The sequence below is a fragment of the Salvelinus alpinus genome, chromosome 18 (assembly GCF_045679555.1).
Source record: "Salvelinus alpinus chromosome 18, SLU_Salpinus.1, whole genome shotgun sequence".
Lineage (NCBI taxonomy): Eukaryota > Metazoa > Chordata > Actinopteri > Salmoniformes > Salmonidae > Salvelinus > Salvelinus alpinus.
The window spans coordinates 14,315,332-14,337,204 of NC_092103.1; the positions used below are offsets into that span (position 1 = coordinate 14,315,332).

The 21,873-nt window shown below is 46.7% G+C and overlaps 1 protein-coding gene across 1 annotated transcript in view; it reads right to left on the reverse strand.

The window, feature by feature from the left end:
• Positions 1-8,534: 8,534 nt before the first annotated feature.
• LOC139543844 (melanopsin-B-like) overlaps positions 8,535-21,873 on the reverse strand; it is a 42,271-nt gene continuing 28,932 nt past the window's right edge. The window contains exons 7-9 of the mRNA XM_071350318.1: positions 20,937-21,111; positions 12,211-12,368; positions 8,535-11,843 (exon numbers count right to left, since the gene is read on the reverse strand). Of these exons, the coding sequence (XP_071206419.1) occupies positions 11,453-11,843; positions 12,211-12,368; positions 20,937-21,111 (724 nt within the window). The 3' untranslated portion in view covers positions 8,535-11,452. The remainder of the gene's footprint in view (positions 11,844-12,210; positions 12,369-20,936; positions 21,112-21,873) is intronic.

A 21,873-nucleotide genomic window follows, 5' to 3' on the forward strand; every position in this document is an offset into this window, starting at 1 on the left:
CTCAATCTAGCCCTACCAGTGCGGGGAGGTGGAATAACCCGCACTGGGCTATGCACACGTACAGGAGACATCGTGCGCTCTACTGCGTAACACGGTGTCTGCCCGTACTCTCGCTCTCCACGGTAAGTACAGGGAGTATGCGCAGGTCTCCTACCTGACTTCGCCACACTCCCTTTAAGCTTCCCCCCAAGACATTTTTTGGGCTGACTCACAGGCTTCCTACCGCGTCGTTTAGCTGCCTCCATTCGCCGGTATCCCTCCTCGCACTGCGCCAGAGAATCCCAGGCGGGCTCCGGCATTCGCCCTGGGTCGATCGCCCACCTGTCAATCTCCTCCCACGTAGTGTAGTCCAGATTACGCTCCCATTGCCATTCCTCCTTGCGTTGCTCCTGTTGCCGCTGATCATGCTGCTTGATCCTATGGTGGGTAATTCTGTCACGATCGTGTGGAGAGACGGACCAAGGCGCAGCGGGATATGAATACATCTTCTTTTTATTTAATGAAGATGATAGAACACGAAACGAAACACTTACACAAACTATACAAAACAACAAACGATCGTGAAGCTAAATAACGTAGTGCACACACACAGGCTACAAACGTTAAACATAGACAATTACCCACAAACCTCTAAAGCCTATGGCTCCCTTAAATATGGCTCCCAATCAGAGACAACTATAACCGGCTGTCTCTGATTGAGAACCAAATCAGGCAGCCATAGACTTTTCTAAACACTTACACTCAACCATAGACTTATCTAGACACATCCACTCAACACAAACCCATACACTCTAACAAATCCCCCTAGACACTACAAACCACCCAAGACAATACAAAAACACAAACCTAACCCCATGTCACACCCTGACCTAACTAAAATAATAAAAAAAACAAAGAATACTAAGGCCAGGGCGTGACACACTCCAATTTGCTTACCGACACAATAGGTCCACAGACGACGCAATCGCAACCACACTGCACACTGCCCTAACCCATCTGGACAAGAGGAATACCTATGTGAGAATGCTGTTCATCGATTACAGCTCAGCATTTAACACCATAGTACCCTCCAAACTCGTCATCAAGCTCGAGACCCTAGGTCTCGACCCCGCCCTGTGCAACTGGGTCCTGGACTTCCTGACGGGCCGCCCCCAGGTGGTGAGGGTAGGTAACAACATCTCCACCCCGCTGATCCTCAACACTGGGGCCCCACAAGGGTGCGTTCTGAGCCCTCTCCTGTACTCCCTGTTCACCCACGACTGCGTGGCCATGCACGCCTCCAACTCAATCATCAAGTTTGCGGATGACACTACAGTGGTAGGCTTGATTACCAACAACGACGAGACGGCCTACAGGGAGGAGGTGAGGGCCCTCGGAGTGTGGTGTCAGGAAAATAACCTCACACTCAACGTCAACAAAACAAAGGAGATGATTGTGGACTTCAGGAAACAGCAGAGGGAGCACCCCCCTATCCACATCGACGGGTCAGTAGTGGAGAAGGTGGAAAGTTTTAAGTTCCTCAGTGTACACATCACGGACAAACTGAATTGGTCCACCCACACAGACAGCGTTGTGAAGAAGGCGCAGCAGCGTTGTGAAGAAGGCGCAACCTCAGGAGGCTGAAGAAATTCGGCTTGTCACCAAAAGCACTCACAAACTTCTACAGATGCACAATCGAGAGCATCCTGTCGGGCTGTATCACCGCCTGGTACGGCAACTGCTCCGCCCACAACCGTAAGGCTCTCCAGAGGGTAGTGAGGTCTGCAGAACGCATCACCGGGGGCAAACTACCTGCCCTCCAGGACACCTACACCACCCGATGTCACAGGAAGGCCATAAAGATCATCAAGGACAACAACCACCCAAGCCACTGCCTGTTCACCCCGCTATCATCCAGAAGGCGAGGTCAGTGCAGGTGCATCAAAGCAGGGACCGAGAGACTGAAAAACAGCTTCTATCTCAAGGCCATCAGACTGTTAAACAGCCACCACTAACATTTAGCGGCCGCTGCCAACATACTGACTCAACTCCAGCCACTTTAAAAATGGGAATTGATGGAAATTATGTAAAAATGTACCACTAGCCACTTTAAACAATGCCACTTAATATAATGTTTACATACCCTACATTACCCATCTCATATGTATATGTATATACTGTACTCTATATCATCTACTGCATCTTGCCATCTTTATGTAATACATGTACCACTAGCCACTTTAAACTATGCCACTTTATGTTTACATACCCTACAGTACTCATCTCATATGTATATACCGTACTCTATACCATCTACTGCATCTTGCCTATGCCGTTCTGTACCATCACTCATTCATATATCTTTATGTACATATTCTTTATCCCTTTACACTTGTGTGTATAAGGTAGTAGTTGTGGAATTGTTAGGTTAGATTACTTGTTGTTATTACTGCATTGTCGGAACTAGAAGCACAAGCATTTCGCTACACTCGCATTAACATCTGCTAACCATGTGTATGTGACTAATAAAATTTGATTTGATTTGATTTGATTTGAGCTTGCTGTCAAGTCCAACTACAAGGCACACCCTCAAAGGAAATTGAGAACCAAACATGGAGATGGACCTAATTTATTGGAAGAGCTCAAGGAGGATCTTCAAAGAGGCTAATGGAGTGGAGCTGGGGGTAACCTGGGGGTAGGAAGAGAGTAACAGGGGAAGTGTTTAGAGGCGATGTGCACTGAAATAGAGGATCTGCTCAGAAGTTAGAGGAAGTATCCAGGGGATCATGTACTGTTATGAGTTGAGATTCAGGTCCTCAGCTGATAAAGTCATGCTTTCACCCGCAGGGGTGAAAAGGGCAGCATTCTTGTATTTCTTTTCAGCCGATTGCTCCTACAGCATAACTGATCAATGACACCCAGTGGAGAGAGAGAGAGAGAGTTCACTCATCTGGTCCTGGTCCAAAACATCAGCAGACTACTGTATATGTTAAGAAAGAGATAAGTCAAAAACCTCTGCTCTAAAGGAATGGATTTATAGTTCAACCTTATTGCTGGAAAAGAGAGTCATACCCTCATAACCGTCGTACTGTACCCTCATTAAATATCTAGACAGAGATTAGCAACAGGCACACTTACTGTACAGTAGAGATGCCATAGCACAGTAATATCTGAAAATAAAAGCACTGTATGATTGGTGTTACATAATTTCTATGGTAGAGCTGCATTAGCGTCAGCAATCGTTCCAAGTAGTGTTACCTAGATAAGTGTGCTTAATCCCGAAGAAGAGCAATGATTCATGTGCACACAGCTCAACATTTATTGAGTTTCGCTCAGCAGTGATTCACATTTATCGAACATGATTCAGGAACAGGTGTCTATGCCACTGAATGTATACTTTAGTGAACTGAACTAACTAAGGATAACGGAAAGCACTGGTGTCTTTGAACCCAGTCAATGGACAATTTCTACCACCACAGACACTAATACATCTCCAAGATCAGTGAACCTAATACTCAAACCAACATGGTAATTGAAAATGATTGAGAGCATCACAACAGATCCTCACTGTGCATATAGACAGACACACACACTCACACACTTTACCTTTTGAGTAATGCATGTTGTGTGGTGTGCCTCCCTTAAGCTCTTTGAGTCCACTGAGGGCATCTTGCATTCTGCTGTATGACAAGGTAGAGCTTCTCATTCAGCTGCCTCTGTGCCTAAGTTGGAACCATTGATCTGCACAAGTCTACCATGACGGGAAACTCTCATATAATGTATGGTGTAATTACATACAGTGGGGAGAACAAGTATTTGATACACTGCCGATTTTGCAGGTTTTACTACTTACAAAGCATGTAGAGGTCTGTAATTTTTATCATAGGTACACTTCAACTGTGAGAGACGGAATCTAAAACAAAAATCCAGAAAATCACATTGTATGATTTTTAAGTAATTAATTTGCATTTTATTGCATGACATAAGTATTTGATACATCAGAAAAGCAGAACTTCATATTTGGTACAGAAACCTTGGTTTGCAATTACAGAGATCATACGTTTCCTGTAGTTCTTGACCAGGTTTGCACACACTGCAGCAGGGTTTTTTGGCCCACTCCTCCATACAGACCTTCTCCAGATCCTTTAGGTTTCGGGGCTGTCGCTGGGCAATATGGACTTTCAGCTCCCTCCAAAGATTTTCTATTGGGTTCAGGTCTGGAGACTAGCTAGGCCACTCCAGGACCTTGAGATGCTTCTTACGGAGCCACTCCTTAGTTGCCCTGGCTGTATGTTTCGGGTCGTTGTCATGCTGGAAGACCCAGTCACGACCCATCTTCAATCCTCTTACTGAGGGAAGGAGGTTGTTGGCCAAGATCTCGCGATACATGGCCCCATCCATCCTCCCCTCAATACGGTGCAGTCGTCCTGTCCCCTTTGCAGAAAAGCATCCCCAGAGAATGATGTTTCTACCTCCATGCTTCACGGTTGGGATGGTGTTCTTGGGGTTGTACTCATCCTTCTTCTTCCTCCAAACAGGGCGAGTGGAGTTTAGACCAAAAAGCTCTATTTTTGTCTCATCAGACCACATGATCTTCTCCCATTCCTCCTCTGGATCATCCAGATGGTCATTGGCAAACTTCAGACGGGCCTGGACATGCGCTGGCTTGAGCAGGGGGACCTTGCATGCGCTGCAGGATTTTAATCCATGACGGCGTAGTGTGTTACTAATGGTTTTCTTTGAGACTGTGGTCCCAGCTCTCTTCAGGTCATTGACCAGGTCCTGCCGTGTAGTTCTGGGCTGATCCCTCACCTTCCTCATGATCATTGATGCCCCACGAGGTGAGATCTTGCATGGAGCCCCAGACCGAGGGTGATTGACTGTCATCTTCAACTTCTTCCATTTTCTAATAATTGCGCCAACAGTTGTTGCCTTCTCACCAAGCTGCTTGCCTATTGTCCTGTAGCCCATCCCAGCCTTGTGCAGGTCTACAATTTTACCCCTGATGTCCTTACACAGCTCTCTGGTCTTGGCCATTGTGGAGAGGTTGGAGTCTGTTTGATTGAGTGTGTGGACAGGTGTCTTTTATACAGGTAACGAGTTCAAACAGGTGCAGTTAATACAGGTAATGAGTGGAGAACAGGAGGGCTTCTTAAAGAAAAACTAACAGGTCTGTGAGAGCCGGAATTCTTACTGGTTGGTAGGTGATCAAATACTTATGTCATGCAATAAAATGCAAATTAATTACTTAAAAATCATACAATGTGATTTTCTGGATTTTTGTTTTAGATTCCGTCTCTCACAGTTGAAGTGTACCTATGATAAAAATTACAGACCTCTACATGCTTTGTAAGTAGGAAAACCTGCAAAATCAGCAGTGTATCAAATACTTGTTCTCCCCACTGTAACTGTATAAGCTGTAAAGCACTCAGGAAATTCTGGAGCAAGAAGTTCAAAGAAGTAGACATGGGTGCAATTTGAGTTTATGCAGTAAAAGTATTGCCTCATCTAAAATTGCACATATCCTATAGGTAAAGATACCCAAACAAATATCCCTTGAGTTCCCTTCCAAAATATTAATTTAAGGTTCGATCAGGGTTATTCCGGGTTTGGTATAGAAACCCCCACCCCTCTTCTCAAAGCCCATATAGCAGAAGCACCATGCTCATTTGGGGGCACAGGGGCACGTGCCACCTCAGATTTGTCCTGTTTTATAAAAAATACAGTAATTGTTGTTGACTCTCTGTAGTACTTTTAACCACCGAGCAGTTTTATGAAGTTGGCTTTAGCCAGCCCAGATACACTACATGACCAAAAGTCATGACCAAACATCTCGTTCCAAAATCATGGGCATTAATATGGAGTCGGTCCCCCCTTTGCTGCTATAGTAGCCTCTACTCTTCTTGGAAAGCTTTGCACTAGATTTTGGAACATTGCAGCAGGGACCTGGTTCCATTCAACCACATGAGCATTAGTGAGGTCGGGCACTGATGGGCGATTAGGCCTGGCTCACAGTCGGCGTTCCAATTCATCACAAAGGTGTTCGATGGGGTTTAGGTCAGGGCCCTGTGCAAGCCAGTCAAGTTCTTCCACACCGATCTCGACAAACCAGTTCTGTATGGACCTCGCTTTGTGCACGTGGGCAATGTCATGCTGAAACAGGAAAGGGCTTTCCACAAACTGTTGCTACAAAGTTGGAAGAACAGAATTGTCTAGAATGTCTTGTATGCTGTAGTGTTAAGATTTCCCTTCACTGGAACTAAGGGGCCTAGCCCAAACCATGAAAAATAGCCCCAGACCATTATTCCTCTTCCACCAAACTTTACAGTCGGCACTATGCATTCTGGCAGGTAGCGTTCTCCTGGCATCCACTAAACCCAGATCCGTCTGTCGGACTGCCAGATGGTGAAGTGGGATTCATCACTCCAGAGAATGTGTTTCCACTGCTCCAGAGTTTTTTGACGAACTGACTTGTTGGAAAGGTGACATCCTATAACGGTGTAAGGACATTTTACTTGAGTAAGGCCATTCTACTACCAATATGTCACGCCCTGACCTTAGAGATCCTTTTTATGTCTCTATTTTGGTTTGGTCAGGGCGTGAGTTGGGGGGGGGTATTCCATGTTCTATGTTGTGTATTTCTTTGTGTTTGGCCGGGTGTGGTTCTCAATCAGAGGCAGCTGTCTATCGTTGTCTCTGATTGAGAACCATACTTAGGTAGCCCTTTTTTCCACCTGTCTTTGTGGGAAGTTAACTTTGTTTGATGGCACTTAGCGTTAAGCTTGACGGTTTGTTTTTGTAGTGTTTATTGTTTTGTTCGGCGTCATTCTTGTCTTTTTCCCTAATAAAAGAAAATGTACGCTTACCACACTGCACCTTGGTCCTCTCCTTTCAACAGCCGTGACACAATATGTGTCTATCAAGATTGCATGGCTGTGTGCTCAATTTTATACAGCTGTTAGCAACGGGTGTGGCTGAAATAGAAAAATCCACTAATTTGAAGGGGTGTCCACATACTTTCGTATATGTATATAGTGTAGGTTCCCAATCTCTCAACTTCATAACTAGCTACCAAGAAGCCATTTCAGGCTATCAATCAAGTTAGAGTAGCTAGCTTGTATATATTAGCTGGCATGCCTATTGGCAAGGTTGGTAGACTTTAGAAAAGCAAGCAATTACTAAACTGAATAAGACTCACATTTCTTTCAATCTTGTACCCAGATTTTAGCAGAGAAGCTTATTTCGTTTCTTTAATAAAAAAATAAACACCAGTCAGGAGGATACAGACAGCTCAAGAGGTATGCTTAGATAAAAAATAAACATATATATATATATATTTTACATAGAATTAAGCATAGTGATTATGGCTCTAGATTGTAAAATTCTCCAATTTGGGACCCACCCTCCAGCCATCAATATGTCATTTGTCCCCCTCAGATTTTTGGGGTTTATGATACCCAAACCATGTAGTAAACTCAGCAAAAAAAGAAACGTCCCTTTTTCAGGACCCTGTCTTTCAAAGATAATTCGTAAAAATCTAAATAACTTTGCAGCTCTTCATTGTAAAGGGTTTAAACACTGTTTCCCATGCTTGTTCAATGAACCATAAAAATGAATATACATGCACCTATGGAACGGTCGTTAAGACACTAACAGCTGACAGACGGTAGGCAATTAAGTTCACAGTTATGAAAACTTAGGACACTAAAGAGGCCTTTCTACTGACTCTGAAAAACACCAAAAGAAAGATGCCCAAGGTCCCTGCTCATCTGCGTGAACGTGCCTTAGGCATGCTGCAAGGAGGCATGAGGACTGCAGATGTGGCCAGGGCAATAAATTGCAATGTCCGTACTGTGAGACGCCTAAGACAGCGCTACAGGGAGACAGGATGGACAGCTGATTGTCCTCGCAGTGGCAGACCACATTTAACAACACCTGCACAGGATCAGTACATCCGAACATCACACCTGCGGGACAGGTACAGGATGGCAACAACAACTGCACGAGTTACACCAGGAACGCACATTCCCTCCATCAGTGCTCAGACTGTCTGCAATAGGCTGAGAAAGGCTGGACTGAGGGTTTGTAGGCCTGTTGTAAGGCAGGTCCTCACCAGACATCACCTGCAACAACACAAACCCACCGTCGCTGGACCAGACAGGACTGGCAAAAAGTGCTCTTCACTGACGAGTCACGGTTTTGTCTCACCAGGGGTAATGGTCGGATTCGCGTTTATCGTCGAAGGAATGAGCGTTACACCAAGGCCTGTACTCTGGAGCGGGATCGTTTTGGAGGTGGAGGGTCCGTCATGGTCTGGGTCGGTGTGTCACAGCATCATCGGACTGAGCTTGTTGTCATTGCAGGCAATCTCAACGCTGTGCGTTACAGGGAAGACATCCTCCTCCCTCATGTGGTACCCTTCCTGCAGGCTCATCCTGACATGACCCTCCAGCATGACAATGCCACCAGCCATACTGCTCGTTCTGTGCGTTATTTCCTGCAAGACAGGAATGTCAGTGTTCTGCCATGGCCAGCGAAGAGCCCGGATCTCAATCCCATTGAGCACGTCTGGGACCTGTTGGATCGGAGGGTGAGGGCTAGGGCCATTCCCCTCAGAAATGTCTGGGAACTTGCAGGTGCCTTGGTGGAAGAGTGGGGTAACATCTCACAGCAAGAACTGGCAAATCTGGTGCAGTCCATGAGGAGGAGATGCACTGCAGTACTTAATGCAGCTGATGGCCACACCAGATACTGACTGTTTTTGACCCTCCCTTTGTTCAGGGACACATTATTCCATTTACGTTAGTCACATGTCTGTGGAACTTGTTCAGTTTATGTTTCAGTTGTTGAATCTTGTTATGTTCATACAAATATTTACACATGTTAAGTATGCTGAAAATAAATGCAGTTGACAGTGAGAGAACCTTTCTTTTTTTGCTGAGTTTATAAACCCGTCATGTAATAGGACTCTCGTACCTACAGGAAATACAAGATTATGTGCACATACAACAGAACATACATTACTTGTGACAGATGATGAAGACATTCTCTACAGTCCATGGGGGCTTACAAACCCAGTTGTAGACTGTTGGGGGAAAAAAGGAAGTATTAATAAAAAAATAGTCTATTCACGCACAAAATACAACCTAAACATTTCAATAATTATAGTTTTTTTTCCAAAGGTTAAATCACAGGAAATTACTAAATGTTACACAGTACATGAAATGTCACCCTAAGTAAAGTGTACCATATGTAAAGTAACAGTGCTTGAGTCTAGATTATTTGGATTGGGCAGCATCATTTGGTTTGAATCAAGTTTGTCTTTTGGCTTATTGATTTCTGATGAATCAGTTGGCCCTCTACCGATGTGCTGGTTGGTTTTAGAATGTGCACATTCAGAATGACACTTTGGGTTGGGCACCAAAAAGCAAGTCCATCCCAGTCTTTACAGTGTCTGTCTGTATGTCCTAGTGTGGTGATGGTAGCTACTACTCAGGCTATAGCAGATAAAGCACAAGCTACTCAGTGGCCTGCTGTAGGAGACACAATTATTTGTTTGTCATAAGACATAAGATCATACATAAGACAAACACATGTACTTGGATAGAAGTGTGTCAAGATCATACAATAAATCGCACATCCTCTGAAAGTTGTGAAAAAGTTAGTAGCTGATTGGCTACACACAAAGACCAGATGATTGGCTAGCTACCAGTGGTGTAAATAAGTAAAAAATACTACTTAAGTACTACTTAAGTCATTTTTTGTGGTATCTGGACTTTACTTTACTATTCATATTTTTGATAACTTATACTTCTACTTCACTACATTCCTAAAGAAAATAATGTACTTTTTACTCCATTCATTTTCCCTGACTTGAATGCTTAAAATGGTCCAATTCACACATTTATCAAGAGAACATCCTTGGTCATCTCTACTGCCTCTGATCTGCTTCCTTTGTAAATTATGTCAGAGTGTATGAGTGTGCCCCTGGCTATACATACATTAAACAAGAAAATGGTGCTATCTGGTTTGCTTTATATAAGGAATTTGAAATTATCTATACTTGTACTTTTGATACTTAAGTATATTTTAGCAATTACATTTACTTTTGATACTTAAGTATATTTAAAACCAAATACTTTTACTTTTACTCAAGTAGTATTTTACTGGATGATTTTCACTTTAACTTTAGTCATTTTCTATTAAGGTATCTTTACTTTTACTCAAGTATAACAATTGTGTACTTTTCCCACTACTGCTGGCTACACACAGTTGCGACTGCGAGAACAGTAGTGATTACAGCACTCGCTGTTTACTATATATGCATAGTCACTTCACCCCCTTATTGCTATTATAAACTGGTTACCAACGTAATTAGAGCAGTAAAAATAAATGTTTTTTTTCATAACTGTGGTATATGGTATATCAGCCAATCAGCATTCAGGGATCGAACCACCCAGTTTATAATAATAAATATTTGGTGTTTTACATTACTTGCACTTCTGGAGGCCTTAATAACAAAGGCTTCCAAACTGGCAGCAACTACAGGGTAAAAGAGACCAAAAGGATATGGCAAAATACTCAGCCATCTAAGGTTTAAAGACGCACTATGCAGAAATCGCACCGCCATTTCCTGGTTGCAAAAATTCTAATAGTTTGCCTAATTTCAGTTTATATGACAAAACAAACAAGTATAGTGTATATAGAATCATTGTACCATCTAAACTGCTGTGAAATATATTTTCCATAATCCAAACTATTGTATTTTCAGCTGTTTGAAGCTGGTATACAAAACCGAAAGTAAAAGATTCAAAAACACAACTTATGAACAGGAAGCATAGAAATAACACACATATAACAGATCTACCACTTCTTAGACATGCTTTCAATGAGAATGACAAATCTATAACTCACATTTATATGTGAATTTGGTCAGGTTGCCCAAAAAGTGACATATTGCAGCTATAATCTGGCCCCTGTACAAATTGTTGGGACACTATAACCACATATGAGTTAAATTGGTGCAGCATTCTCACTCCCGGGTGCAATAAAAATATCTTCTTACCACACCACAAAATATGTTAATGAGACAGTAACAACAATGCCGTGCACCCACTAGTGGTCAAAAGGTTTTTTGTACAGATAGAATGCTCCAAAGATACTGTATTCTGTGGGGTGGAATTACAGTACCATTCGAAATACAGCAACTCTTTCCCTGCCCACAACATTTTCCCACAATGCACCACAATTTATAGTATGCTGCAGAAAAATGTTTCAGATTATTTTACTTTTGATAATACCCAAAATGTGCGTATAATTGACAGTTTTCAGTTACAGTGTATGTATAACCTCCTTGGACCATAACAATCCTCACTTGCTCTCGATTGTCTGTATTGTACAGTAATGTGACAGTAACACATCCACACATCATGCATACACCACAAAACCTTCAGACAGACTCAACAGGGGTGTTTCAGGAGAGGAATTTCTCTACCGACTCCAGCAGTTCAGTGGAGCAGTTTAAATTCTGCAGGCCCAGTAGCAAGTTCTTCTCACGGGTCTGTGCTCCACGCTCCTCCCCCTTATAGTCCCCCGTCGTCTCTGACAAGGGGATGATGATGATCTGGGAAACCTCAGAGTGTCTGTGTTTGTTGTGGATCAGGGTCCTGGGGGACCTGGGGGGTGAGGCTGGGGGTGGGGGGGCCTCCACCTCAAGGGCTGACTGGGGGACTCTGTCCTGGGTCTTCTCCTTGTCCTCCCCCTGCCACCCCTCTCCAGCCTCCTCTCTGGTCATAAGGAGGGGCACGGTGGCCATGTTGACAGATTCAGACACCAGGTCGTGGTCACAGCTGCTCAGTGAGCCCCTCTCACACTATGAGAGCACCAAAATAAATGGGTCGTGAATTACATTTTTACCATCCTCATAAATTTCAAGTGGTGACTTCTCAACTATTTAATATTTTGAAAAACTCCTGTCTATGCCTCTGTTCCATTGCAAATGATTGCAAATTGCGTAAATAATGTATAAATAAATACATTATGTTAAAGCACCTGTGAACCTGAGTATACCAGGTACCAGCTGTTATTTACATTTTGTATTACGCTGTCAGCCTGACAGATTCGTTTCATGTTCAGAAAAGCATTACAGCGCCCCCCAAACGTGTGTTTGAGTGACAGTTCGCCACAGAAACCGTGCAAAGTTCTACCCAGCCACCAACTCCTAGCTGGAACTCCAACCTTACCTTTTCCTGGCTGTTGCTGTTCCTTATCTTGGCCCGCTGCTGGGATGACTGTCTGCACTCCTTCACTCTCAGAGCTCCAGAGGAGTGGCTGATTCTCAGAGACTGGCCCTGCTGGTCCATGGGGTCCAGCTCGACATCACTCCTCATCTGCTGTGGAGGTTACACACAATACGGGTCCAGGTCAGCCAGGTCCAAGTCAACATAGTCATCCAGGTCCAAGTCAACCAAGTCATCCAGGTCCAAGTCAACCAGCTCAGCCAGGTCCAAGTCATCCAGGTCCAAGTCAACCAGGTCCAAGTCATCCAGGTCCAAGTCAACCAGGTCAGCCAGGTCCAAGTCAACCAGGTCCAAGTCAACAAAGTCATCCAGGTCCAAGTCAACGAGGTCATCCAGGTCCAAGTCATCCAGGTCCAAGTCATCCAGGTCCAAGTCAGCCAGGTCCAAGTCATCCAGGTCCAAGTCAACCAGGTCAGCCAGGTCCAAGTCAACCAGGTCATCCAGGTCCAAGTCATCCTGGTCCAAGTCAACCAGCTCAGCCAGGTCCAAGTCATCCAGGTCCAAGTCAACCAGGTCCAAGTCATCCAGGTCCAAGTCAACCAGGTCAGCCAGGTCCAAGTCATCCAGGTCCAAGTCAACAAAGTCATCCAGGTCCAAGTCAACCAGGTCATCCAGGTCCAAGTCATCCAGGTCCAAGTCATCCAGGTCCAAGTCAACCAGGTCCAAGTCAACCAGGTCAGCCAGGTCCAAGTCATCCAGGTCCAAGTCAACAAAGTCATCCAGGTCCAAGTCAACAAAGTCATCCAGGTCCAAGTCAACCAGGTCATCCAGGTCCAAGTCATCCAGGTCCAAGTCATCCAGGTCCAAGTCAACCAGGTCCAAGTCAACCAGGTCAGCCAGGTCCAAGTCAGCCAGGTCCAAGTCATCCAGGTCCAAGTCAACCAGGTCCAAGTCAACCAGGTCAGCCAGGTCCAAGTCAACCAGGTCATCCAGGTCCAAGTCATCCAGGTCCAAGTCATCCAGGTCCAAGTCAACCAGGTCAGCCAGGTCCAAGTCAACCAGGTCAGCCAGGTCTAAGTAATCCAGGTCTAAGTAATCCAGGTCCAAGTCATCCAGGTCCAAGTCATCCAGGTCAGCCAGGTCCAAGTCATCCAGGTCCAAGTCATCCAGGTCCAAGTCATCCAGGTCCAAGTCAACCAGGTCAGCCAGGTCCAAGTCATCCAGGTCCAAGTCAACCAGGTCAGCAAGGTCCAAGTCATCCAGGTCAGCCAGGTCCAAGTCAACCAGGTCAGCCAGGTCCAAGTCAACCAGGTCAGCCAGGTCCAAGCCATCCAGGTCCAAGTCAACCAGGTCATCCAGGTCCAAGTCAACCATGTCAGCCAGGTCCAAGCCATCCAGGTCCAAGTCAACCAGGTCAGCCAGGTCCAAGCCATCCAGGTCCAAGTCAACCAGGTCAGCCAGGTCCAAGTTATCCAGGTCCAAGTCAACCAGGTCCAAGTCATCCAGGTCAGCCAGGTCCAAGTCAACCAGGTCAGCCAGGTCCAAGTCAACCAGGTCAGCCAGGTCCAAGCCAACCAAGTCAGCCAGGTCCAAGCCAACCAAGTCAGCCAGGTCCAAGTCAACCAAGTCAGCCAGGTCCAAGTCAACCAAGTCAGCCAGGTCCAAGTCAACCAGGTCCAAGCCAACCAAGTCAGCCAGGACACAAGTCAGCCAGGTCAGCCAGGTCCAAGTGAGCCACTGCTCAGTATACTGTATGTACTGTAAATTCAGTTTCAAGAAAGTATGCATCCTTTGTGTTTGGACAGAACTGTAGGAGGTCCAGTAGGTACATATGTAGGAGGTCCAGGATATATACCTCCTGTTGTTCAGCTGTGATTGTGCAGACTTAGCATTTCCAGACGGTCTAAAGTGGAACCGGCAGGTACAGTAGTGCTGAATCTGCCCAAGGCACCCTCCCCAGACCAGTGGACCACTGGACACACAGCTCTGAAGGGGCTCAGAAGGACACTCGTTTCCCCTACAGACCTCTCCCCATGGGTCCACAACATCAAACACACACAGCATCAGAGCATCAGACCCAGAGTTCCTGGTGTGCTGCTGGATGCATGTGTGTGTTAGCCAGTTAGTCAAGAGCCCTGGGGTGTGTCAGGAAGTTGTCTTGGCACCTAGAAGGATTTTTGGTCTTTGTCCTCACTCAGCAGCTGAGCTCTAATTCAGCATGTAAACACAAAGTCAAGTTATTGTGTGTTACGCCAACGACGCATAAGACACGTCATAATGCTGGAATCCATAGCGGTGAAACGGCCACGTCTGTTTGCTACACTACAACAACAAAGTCGTTTCTTCAAACTAAAGCACTGTTTTTCTCCTCAGACATCATTACACGCGAGAAAGAACAACAGACTGTACAACCTTTTTTTTTTACCATGAAGCTGGATGTTCATCTCAAAACAAAAACAATAACAAATGTGGCAGCCAGTGGCGCTGTTTCACCTTTCGCAGCTTTAATCAGTTTAAGAGAATACATCTTAATACTGCTCCATTATATCGTATTTGTCTTCTGATATTGTTTACATAGTAACATAGTGAAAAGATCTCACACATGTGATGGTTTAGTCCAGCTATCTCTAGAGCAGGTATTCCCAAACTGGGGAATGCATACCCCCAGGGGTACACGCAATGCCGTCGGAGGTACACCAAATAAAAATGTGAAAGATTTTTTCCTTTTTTTCCCTTCACTTTTTCAAACAGTACATTTGTATTTTCCAACGGGGCCATACATTTGGGTTAGGTTCTTTTCTTGCCTGAGTAGTCTCGTTTCACTGCCAAAAATAAAATTTAACCATCTAGTGTTCAGCAAAATAACAACACAATGTCAAATACAGGTAGCTTAGACAAATAATTAACATCCAATCACATTAACCGTTACTCTCTCGCGGGAAACCTTCACGACACATCAGTGACATGGCAGGAGATGTTTTGAAACAATTACTGCTTCGCATACAAGCCAGTGAAATCTATGCGCTACAGCTGGATGAATCAACAGACGTGGCGGGCCTGGCACAGCTCCTGGTGTATATCCATTACGTTTATGGGGGTCAATTATGGAAGACATCCTCTTCTGCAAACCACTGGAAATATTTTTTTAAAGTACTGGACAGCTTTGTGACATCAAATGGACTTTGGTGGTCAAGATGTGTTGGTATCTAGTGATGGCGCAAAAGCCATGACAGGGAAACAAAGTGGAGTGGTAACACGCATGCAAGCAGTTGCTCCCGACGCCACTTGGGTACACTGCAGCATCCACCAAGAGGCTCTTGCTGCCAAGGGAATGCATGACAGCTTGAAAGACGTTTTGGACACTACAGTGAAAATGGTTAACTTTGTTAAAGCAAGGCACAAGAACTCTTGTGTATTTTCTGCATTATGCAATGATATGGGCAGCGACCATGTAACGCTTTTACAACATACAGAAAGAAGTGCGCTGGTTATCAAGGGGCAAAGTATTGACACGTTTTTTTTTTTATTGAGAGACGAGCTTTACTGACCATCATTTTTACTTGTCTGACTGCTTGAACGATGACGGGTTTCTCACACAACTGGCCTATCTGGGTGATGTTTTTTCTCGACTGAATGATCTGAATCTAGGATTACAGGGACTCTGCAACTATATTCAACGTGAGGGACAAAATTGAGGCTTTGATTAAGAAGTTGAAGCTGTTCTCTGTCTGCATTAACAAGGACAACTCAAAGGGCTTTCCATCATTGTATGATTTTTTGTGTGCAAATGAACAAGCTTATGGACAATGTCAAATATGATATACACTGCAGCGAAGCACCCGAGTGAGCTGGGTGTGCAATTACGCAGGTACTTTCCCGAAACAGACGACACAAACAATTGGATTCGTTATCTGTTTCATGCCCTGCCTCCAGTCCACATCTGAACAAGAGTGCATCATCAAAATTGCAACAAGCGGTTCTGTGAAAATGTAATTGAATTAGAAGCCACTGCCAGATTTCTGGATATGGCTGCGCTCAGAGTTTCTTGCCTTGGCAAATTGTGCTGTTAAGACACTGATGCCCTTTGCAACCACGTACCTATGTGAGTCTCGATTCTCGGCCCTCATTAACATGAATACTAAATACAGGCACAGACTGTGTGTGAAAAATTATATAAGACAGACTCTCTCCAATACAACCCAACATTGCAGAGTTATGTGCATCCTTTCAAGCACATCCTTCTCATTAACCTGTGGTGAGTTATTCACAATTATTGATGAACAAATAAGGTTTTATATGTAAGATGGCTAAGTAAAGAGCAAAATTATTGATTATTATTATGTTATTATTTGTGCCCTGGTCCTAGAAGAGCTCTTTATCACTTCCCATGAGCCAGGTTGTGACAAAAACTCACACTCATTCTTATGTTTAATAATGTATCGTATAGTGTGTTTGTGGAAGGCTTACAATGATGGCAAAAAACAACATTTGAGAGTGCGTTGACCCTGGTGCTAGAGGGGGTACGCAGCTGACCCTGATGCTAGAGGGGGTATGCAGCTGACCCTGGTGCTAGAGGGGGTACGCAGCTGACTCTGGTGCTAGAGGGGGTACGCAGCTGACCCTGGTGCTAGAGGGGGTACGCAGCTGACCCTGATGCTAGAGGGGATATGCAGCTGACCCTGATGCTAGAGGGGGTACGCAGCTGACCCTGATGCTAGAGGGGGTACGCAGCTGACCCTGATGCTAGAGGGGGTACGCAGCTGACCCTGATGCTAGAGGGGGTACGCAGCTGACCCTGATGCTAGAGGGGGTACGCAGCTGACCCTGATGCTAGAGGGGATATGCAGCTGACCCTGATGCTAGAGGGAGTACGCAGCTGACCCTGATGCTAGAGGGGGTACGCAGCTGGAGGTTGAATGTTTGAAGGGGTACGGGACTATAAGAAGTTTGGGAACCACTGCTGTAGAGCACTGTGCTTTACAATGTTTTTATTTATTTTAATACATTTTCTCAGAAACATACTTACAAAATAACGATTCCAGCCTTTGTGTATGCCTGGCAACATGAGACATCTATCCTGTGCAGCATCTACCCCTCTACCCCTACTCTCCAAACCCTCTACTTCTACCTCTACCCTCCACCCCTCTACCTCTACCTCTACCCTACACTCCTCTAACTCTACCCTAAACCACTCTACCTCTACCCTCCACCTCTCTACCTCTATCCTCCAAACCCTCTACAACAACCCTCCAACCCCTTTACCCTTACCCTCCACCCTCTACCCCTACCCTCCAACCCTCTACCCTACACCCTCTACCCCTACCCTCCACCCCTCTAACCCTACCCTCCACCCCTCTAACCCTACCCTCCACCCTCTACCCGACTCTCCAAACCCTCTACCTCTACCGTCCACCCCTCTACCTCTACCCTACACCCCTCTAACTCTACCCTTAACCACTCTACCTCTACCCCCCACCCCTCTACCTCTACCCTACACTCCTCTACCCTACACCCCTCTACCTCTACACTACATTCCTCTAACTCTACCCTAAACCACTCTACCCCTACCCTCCACCCCTCTACCCTCCACCCCTCTACCTCTACCCTTCACCCCTCTACCTCTACCCTCCACCCCTCTACCTCTACCCTACACCCCTCTAACTCTACCCTTAACCACTCTACCTCTACCCCCCACCCCTCTACCTCTACCCTACATTCCTCTAACTCTACCCTAAACCACTCTACCCCTACCCTCCACCCCTCTACCTCTACCCTCCACCCCTCTACCTCTACCCTTCACCCCTCTACCTCTACCCTACACTCCTCTACCTCTACCCTACACCCCTCTACCCCTACCCTCCACCCCTCTACCTCTACCCTCCACCCCTCTACCCCTACCCTCCACCCCTCTACCTCTACCCTACACCCCTCTACCCCTACCCTCCACCCCTCTACCTCTACCCTACACCCCTCTACCCCTACCCTCCACCCCTCTACCCCTACCCTCCACCCTCTACCTCTACCCTCCACCCCTCTACCCATACCCTCCACCCCTCTACCCCTACCCTCCACCCTCTACCCCTACCCTCCACCCTCTACCCCTACCCTCCACCCTCTACCCCTACCCTCCACCCTCTACCCCTACCCTCCACCCCTCTACCCATACCCTCTACCCCTACCCTCCACCCCTCCCTCCCTACCCTAAACCACTCTACCCCTACCCTACAGCCCACTACCCCTACAGCCCACTACCACCCTACCCTCTACCCCTCACCACTCTAACGGTGTGCAACCCCATTCTGTACAAATGTGCGCAACCATGACATTCAAACGAGGCTGCAATGAAAACTAATGAGACTGTAGCGACTGTGTTGACATCAAAATCTGGGGTGTGAACTCCGTTTCTATTCAAGCATTGATTGACATGGTAATGGCTCTATAGTATTGGAGAAAAGTTGAAAAAACGGACCCATCTGACGCTGTACGTTACATCGTGACGTGTCATGGCGTAATGTACAGTACGCATAAAGCAACTAATTCTGTCTTACAGCCTCTCTCCACCAGGTGTAGCACTCTCACCGTTTAAAAACAAGAAAAGGACAAGGACAGGGTAAGGGGATACCTAGTCATTTTTTGCATCATCACTGCAAGCTATCATGACTCTCAAAAGCTGCTGTTTACTTCTGAAGAGCCCTTTAGCACCGCTCTAAAAACCTGATTCAAATCCGACACAAACCTTAAATAGGTATATAATGACACATTATATCAACTCTTTATAGTGTTTTATTTACATTTTAGAGGTGATAAGGTGATAAATTGGACAGATCGAGTGAAAAAAGCCGTTTCCCCACACGACATCTCTCTTTCTCACTATCACGCAGTAGGTTTCGCTTCCCCACCCGCCATTTTTAAAAAGACCCGACTGAGCTCATTGTCTTCTTGAATCATGCAGAGATGGGCATCATGAAGGCCTCGTCATTGATTTTGTTGGAAAGGGGAGAAATTGTGCTTTACAATGGTATTGATATTACAGTTGATCTGGAAGTATTATGTATTTTGGCCGTTACCCCTACCCTCAACCCCTCCACTCCTACCACCCACTCCTCTACACTAAACCACTCTACCTCTACCCTCCACCCCTCTCCTACACCCCTCTACCCCTACCCTCCACTCCTCTACACTAAACCACTCTACCTCTACCCTCCACCCCTCTCCTACACCCCTCTACCCCTACCCAACTACCCTCCACTCCTCTACACTAAACCACTCTACCTCTACCCTCCACCCCTCTCCTACACCCCTCTACCCCTACCTCTACCCTCCACTCCTCTACACTAAACCACTCTACCTCTACCCTCCACCCCTCTACCCCTACCCCTACCCTCCACTCCTCTACACTAAACCACTCTACCTCTACCCTCCACCCCTCTCCTACACCCCTCTACCCCTACCCTCCACTCCTCTACACTAAACCACTCTACCTCTACCCTCCACCCCTCTCCCACACTCCTCTACCCCTACCCAACTGTCCTACACTCCTCTACCCTCCACCCCTCTACCCCTACCCTCCACCCCTCTACCCCTACCCTCCACCCCTCTACCCCTACCCTCCACCCCTCTACCCCTACCCTCCACCCCTCTACCCCTACCCTCCACCCCTCTACCACTACCCTCCACCCCTCTACCCCTACCCTCCACTCCTCTACCTCTACCCTCCACCCCTCTACCCCTACCCTCCACCCCTCTACCCCTACCCTCCACCCCTCTACCCCTACCCTCCACCCCTCTACCTCTACCCTCCACCCCTCTACCTCTACCCTCCACCCCTCTACCCCTACCCTCCACCCCTCTATCCCTACCCTCCACCCCTCTACCCCTACCCTCCACCCCTCTACCCCTACCCTCCACCCCTCTACCCCTACCCTCCACCCTTCTACCCCTACCCTCCACCCCTCTACCCCTACCCTCCACCCCTCTACCCCTACCCTCCACCCCTCTACCCCTACCCTCCACCCCTCTACCCCTACCCTCCACCCCTCTACCCCTACCCTCCACCCCTCTACCCCTACCCTCCACTCCTCTACCTCTACCCTCCACCCCTCTACCCCTACCCTCCACCCCTCTACCCCTACCCTCCACCCCTCTACCTCTACCCTCCACCCCTCTACCCCTACCCTCCACCCCTCTACCTCTACCCTCCACTCCTCTACCTCTACCCTCCACCCCTCTACCCCTACCCTCCACCCCTCTACCCCTACCCTCCACCCCTCTACCTCTACCCTCCACCCCTCTACCCCTACCCTCCACCCTTCTACCCCTACCCTCCACCCCTCTACCTCTACCCCTACCCTCCACCCCTCTACCCCTACCCTCCACCCCTCTACCCCTACCCTCCACCCCTCTACCTCTACCCCTACCCTCCACCCCTCTACCCCTACCCTCCACCCTTCTACCCCTACCCTCCACCCCTCTACCCCTACCCTCCACCCCTCTACCACTACCCTCCACCCTTCTACCCCTACCCTCCACCCCTCTCCCACACTCCTCTACCCCTACCCAACTGTCCTACACTCCTCTACCCTCCACCCCTCTACCCCTACCCTCCACCCTTCTACCCCTACCCCCAACCTCTCTACCTTACACCACTCTACCCTCTACCCCTACCACCCCTCTACCCCCAACCCTACCCTCCAAACCCACAGAAGCACACTAACTCACTGTGTCTCCGGTGGACATAGAGGACACTCTATGGAACTTCGTCTTGGAGGTGGAGGACTGTCTGCTGAGCATGGAGTCCCTGAAGGAGGACTCACTGTTGGACACAGAGATAAAGTCCTTCCTAGGGGTCTGGGCCAGGCAGTGCAGACAGGGAACCTTCTCTGCCAGAGTGTCTCTGTATGGGAGAGTCAACAAAAAGAAAGGAAAGTAGAGGGTAAAAGGAGGAGAGAGGCAAGAGGAAGGAGGGATACATCATCAAGCATATAGTACACCAAATCATCCCTATTGTCATCACCTAAGTCAGATGTAACAAGTCAGTTGTTATACAGGGCATTCGGAAAGTATTCAGACCCCTTGACTTTTGCCACATTTTGTTACATCACAGCCTTATTCCAAAATGGATTACATAAATGTTTTTCCTCATTAATCTATACACAATACCACATAATGACAAAGCAAAAACAGGTTTTTAGAAATTGTTGCAAAAAAAAAAAAAAAAAAACGAAAACAGAAATATTTATGTAAGTATTCAGACCCTTTGCTATGAGACTTGAAATTGAGCTCAGGTGCATCCTGTTTCCATTGATCATCCTTGAGATGTTTCTATAACTTGATTGAGGTCCACCTGTGGTAAATTCAGTTGATTGGACATGATTTGGAAAGGCACACACCTGTCTATATAAGGTCCCACAGTTGACCGTGCATGTCAGAGCAAAAACCAAGCCATGAGGTCGAAGGAATTGTCCTTAGAGCTCCGAGACAGGATTGTGTCAAGGCACAGATCTGGGGAAGGGTACCAAAACATTTCTGCAGTATTGAAGGTCCCAAAGAACCCAGTGGCCTCCATCATTCTTAAATGGAAGAAGTTTGGAACCACCAAGACTCTTCCTAGAGCTGGCCGCCTGGCCAAACTGAGCAATCAGGGGAGAAGGGCTTT